At 33.6% G+C, this 7,926-nt stretch overlaps 1 protein-coding gene across 1 annotated transcript; it reads left to right on the top strand.

Moving 5' to 3' along the window:
- Positions 1-4,493: 4,493 nt before the first annotated feature.
- LOC135221517 (uncharacterized) lies at positions 4,494-7,701 on the top strand. The gene is made up of 3 exons (XM_064259249.1): positions 4,494-4,885; positions 5,933-6,426; positions 6,868-7,701. The coding sequence occupies exons 1-3, from the start codon at positions 4,759-4,761 to the stop codon at positions 6,988-6,990; spliced, it is 744 nt and encodes a 247-aa protein (XP_064115319.1). The 5' UTR covers positions 4,494-4,758; the 3' UTR covers positions 6,991-7,701.
- The last annotated feature ends 225 nt before the right edge of the window (positions 7,702-7,926 follow it).

The raw sequence follows: 7,926 nt of genomic DNA on the forward strand, positions 1-7,926 counted from the left end.
CGCCAATCTTCATAAAGAAATGTGTAATCCCACGTGGGACTCGGCAAAGACATACACGTATGAGTCCAGTCTGTTAAAAAAAAAAGACACATACTCTACTCAATCGCTCGAAGCAGAAGTCTTATCTCATACAACGACAGATTCATCCAAAACACAAATGAAGATTTGAACTCACTTATCAAACGCGTTGACCAGAATAGGGAAAGCAAACGGATCTCGCAGACCCTCTAATCTCACAGTGTTGACATAAAAGGGAAACAATAATCATAGTTTCGAATGGACAAAGAAAATCTCTCTCTTATTACACTCTACGTTATACATATATTCTTTTACATTATGTTATGCGAAATCTGAAACACACATTTTTAAACATCCTATTCTAAGCTATCTAGGAATCTGAAAAAATGTTGCACAATTCTACAAGACATTTCAAAGAGGGAAATATGCATTTTAAAGTAGCAATATATATATATAATATAATAATAATATATATATATATATATATGTGTGTGTGTATATATATATATATATATATATATATATATATATATATATATATAAAATCTACCAAATAAGCATGTAATTGTAATAACCACAAAGCCCTATAACTTCTCGTTCTGATACTCTGGATGAGGATTTGAATCCTGCTACCCGACATCAGAATTACTTCATATTCCTTCATTTGGATCTAAGGCAATGAATGACAAGTGTATCCAAAAAGTGTGAAGATTTCGAGAAGTTACGAGGGCATTGCGATGATTACACGCACACACACACACACAAATAAATAAATAAAAAATATAAAATAAACATTATAATATATATATATATATATATTATATATAAATAAATATATAGATATATATAATATCTATTATATATATATATATATATATATATATATATATGTGTATGTATATATTATTTATATATATATATGTTATATACTATATATTTATTTATGTATTTGTTTATTGTGTGTGTGTGTTTGTAATCATCGCAATGCCCTCGTAACTTCTCGAAATCTTCACACTTTTTGGATACACTTGTCATTCATTGCCTTAGATCCAATGAAGGAATATGAAGTAATTCTGATGTCGGGTAGCAGGATTCAAACCCTCATCCAGAGTATCAGAACGAGAAGTTAATAGGGCTTTGTGGTTATTACAATTACATGCTTATTTGGTAGAATATATTATATAAATATATATATATATATATATATTATATATATATATATAATATATATATATAATATTATATATATATTATATTATATATATAATATATATATATAATCATATATCCAAAATTTTGCTCTAGATTTTATTTTTAAAATACTAGAAATTATATGTATTCAACAAAACTCTTAGATGTCTCATCTGCAATCAAATTTCTTCTTAAATAGGTCACTTCAATTTGGTTCCGACTACAGTGTCATAAAAACTCGTGCCTATAGCTCAGAAAAGGCGGCTGCCTCGTATTGCTAATTCAGATTAAATTAGGGACGAATGTGGCGGCATCGGACTAAAAATCCAATTCGTGCGGGACCAATTTGCAGAGGAGCAGATTTGCAGTGAATGTGGATTGCGCTTCTCTCTCTCTTTTTTGCATTTTCATTGAAGTGGAGGATCAGTTCTAGTTGAACTTAGCAGATAGATTTTAGGTCTCTATTTTTTCTTATATATAATACTTTTTATCAGTTATACTTGATACAGTTGTCTGTATACTCTTCCAGTTGTTGAAGTTTGGAATTTAAAGAATTTCTTAAGTTTGTAAACATTATGATATATATATGTACATATGTGCGTATGTAATCGTATGTATGTATGTATGTATGTATGTATGTATTGTATGTATGTATGTATGGTATTATATATATATATATATATATATATATATATATATATATAATGCATAGTGTGCGTGTGCGTGCATGCGCTTGCGCGTGTTTTGCATGCAGAACACTTCAATCACCAACCCTCGTCGACTGCGGCTGAGATTGCCAGATGCCACCAAGCGGCTTGACTCCGGTACCCCGCAGGCCAATTAGCTGATTAACGACTTTGGGTGTAAAGATTCTAATTACCCTGATGATTCAGTTAAGAGTGATTAGGCGCTGATGGCCATCGTTATAACCCGATAAGGGTGTAGGAGGGATGATGGAGTTTTTGTAGCGTGATCCATCGAAGAGCAATATTCGAACGCAAGTTGATTTGCCCGGCGAAATGATTAGATGAACACTTTTCTTGCTGGTGAAAATTTTGCAGAATGATGATTCTAGGTTTCTATGCAGTAATGGCAGTACGAAGGCCTGAAAAGTTAACGTAAGCTTTATTTTGGTGTGTGTTTGTGTGTGTGTGTTTGTTTGTTTGTTTGTATGGGGTTGATTAGGAATAGTTTCAATGTTTGCAGGTTACCTCACCATTAGCTTTAATTTCTTTTGCAGATGATTAATGTGGATAAAAATGAGTTCGGGAAAATTTTAAAAGGTGCGTATGAATATATATTTTAGTTTCCATATATTTGAAATAGTAGAATTTGACTTTTGCCAACCGTAGTGTGAAAAGCAGAATGTTGCAGACCCAAGGGTTTCGACACGGAAATTACTGTGTACGGAAAGTAAATTCATTGATCAGGGACATGATAAAGAAATAAATAAGGATTAAGCAGAAAATATGCCAAATGAGGTTCCTGCGAGCCTTTTCAAGAAAAGAAAAATGAGCATTTGCACACAGATGAAACTAATGAAGTTCCTTTGATTCAACAACATGACTCCGAGGACCGTTCGGTAATTTGGTTGCAGCTGGAACGAAACTTCTTGAAAACTGTGTGGTTTTAAACTCTACAAAAGGAAATTCAAGACTGCTGGCATTGACTGCATTATATTATCCATTACTGTGCTGTGGATGATACGACCGGAGTTTATAAAGATTTTATAAAGTGTGCAGTGAGCTAAAACAGAACGACAGTGCGAGGGATTAATACTAAAATCTGCAACAAGAAATTCAAGGAAACTCAAGTTTTGCGTCCAAAAATTTAAGTCAGTTGAAGATCAGAGCAGGGAACATGATTCAGAATGGAGCCAAATAAAGAAAAGATGCAAACCTTTTGCGTAGTTCAAGAAGAGGTGGACTGGATATGTTTCTCAAAAGTGTATTTGCATTCGAGAATAAAACCTAGAATCTTAAAAAATAAGACTATTTCGAGTTTTGTTAAAAATAAGACTATTTCGAGTTTTGTTAAAAAAAAATAAGGACCATTTCGATTGTTTTGTTAGCTTTCAGCTTCATTCTGTACAATTAGCGAAGTGTGCTAATTTTAGCTAAATCTCATTTGAGAGAATTATCAACCCTATGTCTAGAATCAGGAGCATTATCTACTTAAGATAATGCTCCTGAGCATTATCTTAATGTGTATATATATATATATATATATATATATATATATATATATATATATATATATATACATATATACTTAAGATGATGCTCTGACCGAATGTTATATATATAATATATATATATATATATATATATATATATATATATACATACATATATATACTTGAGATGATGCTCTGGCCGAAATTATATATATATATATATATATATATATATATATATATATATATATATATTTTTTAAGATAATGCTCTGGCCGAATGTTATACACACACACACACACACACACACACACACACACACACACACACATATATATATATATATATATATATATTATATATATATATTATATATGTATATATATATATTGTGTGCGTATGTATAATACAAGAACACACTATTGAATTCAATGTTATCTGAAAATGCGAGATCCATATCCCCAGAAATATGTAAATATGAAAATCAATCTCATTTGTCTTAAAGGTGAAAAAATTTTATAGTGACCACCCAGATAACTACAGTCTACCACAATGTAAAAACCATACATGTATGTTTACACGTAGACATGAATGAACTCATGTTAGTCCAGAACACTGCAAACATGAACAAACGGGTGTTTCAGAAATGAACAAAGGAGCGAAGCCTCAGCCTCGTCTTTCGCGCCAGATAGAGTTATCCTCCCCGGAATTTCCCCTCAAAATGATTTAAAGAATCCTTCAATTACGTCTGTTGAGGGAAAACAGTTGGAAATAAAAGTGGGGCGGCCGAACTGAAAAACCGAATTAAAATGTTTCGCCTCACAGCTGGAGATGGATTGAAGATTGTCGGGGGAAGAGAATGAAAGGGTTGGTAATGGCGGGAAAAAGGAAGGCGAGACGTTTTTAATCCATCAGATTCCCATTCTGGGGGGAAACTGAAGCATAAGCGATCGTAGAAAGAATTGCATTACTCACCAACTGTTTTGGCCATAGATTTTATTTACATAATATTTTTTTTTTATTTATTTTAGTTCCTGGAGATATATTGGATAGAAAAGCACTGTTATATTATTTTATACCATGTATAGATAGACTTATATCATGTATAGACTTATCTCTTAGAGACTAAATCAAAAGTAAATGCTCTCGTGATCAAATAATAATCTTATCAGTGCGCGCGCATACCAGTCAGGTTGTCCTCGTTAGCCAATAGCATTACGCGGGAAAATGACTCTCTTGCCGCCCCAGGCAGTTGAAGCTCGCTCGGCAATATGACAATATCCAGTCTGTCTCAGTATATGTGAGGATGCTGACTTGTGAGGTCGTGCCGCTTTCCGTTGACACATTGTAGTGAATGGAACTCGTTGTCCAACATGATGACTTTACTCGTCCAGACAGCGGCCGTTCCGTTTGGATTCACCTGCAGCATGAGCGATTTTGGTGACACCTGCCCATCAAGGACCAGGATGAACTGCGCCGAAATGGATTCTGATAATACTTGTAAGTAGTTTTTCTGAAGAATATTGTTTATGTTATGCATTTCCTTAATAATTCAGTTGGAATAAATCTACAGTTTGTTTCGTCAGTTCTTTGCCATTTGTATTTTCTTTAGACTAACGTAAACACTGGAAGATGATGCTGGATGGTAGAAATTTATTTGATTTATTGAATTTTAGGACAGAATTCGACAATGATGTCAGGGTCACTTTTGTCTTGACTCTTATCAGGGGGCTTAGGTGTCAAGAACATTTGTTATAATCTAGTAACATAGATTTCAGTACTGCCTTTTTTCATGTTTTTCGGATTTTTTTTTATATCAACATTTTCCGTAGTTATTCGCTGTTGATATATCATAAAGAAGATTCTCGGGATTTTGAGGGAATAGTCGAACTTGATATACCGAGATCGTTCCTAAGTTGTCACAGCGATACCTCACCCGTCAGTCACAGTGTCAGAAATCTAAATATGTATAATATAACAAATATTGACAATTTTTTACGTACTGTAGTTATGATAATTTCAAAAGTTCTCAAAGATAATGAGGAACAAGTAAATACTCACGAAGCGTTTGTTTCTGGGAGGTTCGTCATTTTGGAGATAAAAAATGGATACAGGAGAGGAAGAGTGCGTAACCTGTGAGTTTTGCTTGGATATGTAATTAAGGTTTTGCTTGCATACGTAATTAAGTTATAAACAATAGGAAACAGTGGTGCCATTCATAGCATAAAAGTACTCTCTTGCCTTCATTTTTAGAACCATTTCATCACCATCGCTAGATGATGATTTCCATTTGCTTGGAAACTGCCTGAAGTTTTGCATAGCTTGGCGGGGAGAGGGGCTGGTGGAAGAAGAATGTGACTAAATCGAACCTCTTATTGACTTTTTAGTTATGAAATATGTTACCCATAAATGCTTTAACATGAATGGGATTGGAGAATTTAATTTCGGAAATAAATGTGTTAAGTTAGAATAAATAACATTTATTTGGATAAATAAGCTGTTAAATGCTTTAGATATGCAGTAACGTGTCCTCTCTTTTTTTCTCAGATGTGGTTTTCCCTTTACCTGACGTAGTGACCAGTAACAGACCTTCCTTGCCATCTCTCAGATCTGATAACGGTTCCAGTATGGTTCATAGTACATCTCAGGCTTTACTTGAACACCAAAACAATGAAGGAAACAGCCTGGACAGTCGGAGTCGACCTGAAGTTTCCAATCCCTTACATCGATGCTCGTCTGTTCGTTGTGGGATAGAAGACGCGTTCACAAGCCCCAGTTTTCGAGGATATGTCTACGAATTTACAAATTTGAAAGAGGTGATTGCAAAAACCTCTGCAAAGGGAAGATCCCAGATCTGCGAGAGAGGCAGAAAGGTTTTAAACCAACGTTGCAGTAACGAATATGACTCTCAGCGGAAGCAGTCACATCCTTATAGCTTCGAATTTATAAGTTATGAGACAACGCACGTGATCAGCACTTGCCGCAGAGTTGGAGTTGACCTGCTCTCCATTGCTGATCAGTTTGAACGCAACTATGCAAAGGTGGGTGCCAGTCGGGTGTTCGTTTCCATCATCGTCATTTGATAGAGATACTTGTGTATTTGTATTATCAAGATATGCTGTGTTACTTTGTTTTGTCCTGTTTCTACCTGCTTTTAAGATTTTCGTGTATGAAGCTTGAGATGGAGAGAAATTATGTCTAATTTTATTATTCAGAAGAACTCTATTCATATGGAACAGGCCCAAGGGGGCCATTGACTAGAACTTCAAGCCTCCAAAGAATATGGTGTTCATTAGAAAGACGTAACAGAGGGTAGTGGGAAATAGAGAAAGAAGACACTTGTCATAAAAGAGAAGGCGAATTAACAAATTAATGAATGCATTGATAAATATATAAGTATATTATTGAGATAGAACTAAAATTGTATTGTTTGAGCAAAATTTTGATATAAGGTTTTGAAAATTTTATTTTTTTCTTTTCAGGCCAAGAGCAAGAACGCAAACCCTCCAGCGACTACTCTGAAAATCCCCCAAAATTTTATAAAGTACATTGCGATGTCATTCGCATGTTTATTGGTCTGGAGACAGGTCAACAAATACCGCTAGTGGGATATGATCATTTTCAGGAAAACCTGAAGGGAGATGTTTTTCTTGCATCTTATAGGGCAGTGAGGAGTCACGGGTTCAGTAGATCTATCTGGATCATGTGGTTTTTATGATATTTCAGGACGTTTCATGACAGTACACCCTATCCTCAGTGATAAAATGAAATTAAATACAAGAAAAGGCACCTACTATTAATGCATTGCTGAATAGTCTCCATGTTTTAAATAAACATCAACAACTAGACATTATGAATAGTTCATGAATGGGCTGCAAAAATTATTCTAGTTTTTGCTCCATCTGGAATATAGATCGAGTTCATAAAGCACTCCATGGGGCCTCATTGTAAAAATGAAAAGACTCAAAATATATTAAAAAGAACGAGTTAAACTTAAAAAATTATGCGTTTATTCGTGTATTATCAACTGATTATTCTCAGTCGGTTCAGCAAGAAGAGTTTAACCGAGCGATATGGTGTAAAGATTATCCTGTCAATGTAAGTTGGAAATGTAAATGTTAATTAGAATATAGAATTGTAAAAATGTTAGACAGTATTTAGTAATCCGTGAATGAAGTTTAATTTTGATTAGAATTAAGAAAGATTGTTTGTTGCCGTTGAAAGGCTACAGAGGTTAGCAACATGCAGCATTACACACACACTTGTACTGAACTTTCTAAATCGCTTTGTTACCCCTATAAATGCGTCTTTATGGATGTATGTATGTGTATGCATAATATACTAATGGTATATTATTAAATATATATTATATATATAATAATATAATATATATATATATATATATATATATATTACAGCACATACCATAAAGGACGCGATTTAATAGCGGGTAAGGATGTATGTGTGTGTTGTATATAACTATAGTTTATAATATATGTATATATATAATATATATATATATATTAATATATTATATTATT

This window comes from Macrobrachium nipponense, chromosome 2, assembly GCF_015104395.2.
Source record: "Macrobrachium nipponense isolate FS-2020 chromosome 2, ASM1510439v2, whole genome shotgun sequence".
NCBI lineage: Eukaryota > Metazoa > Arthropoda > Malacostraca > Decapoda > Palaemonidae > Macrobrachium > Macrobrachium nipponense.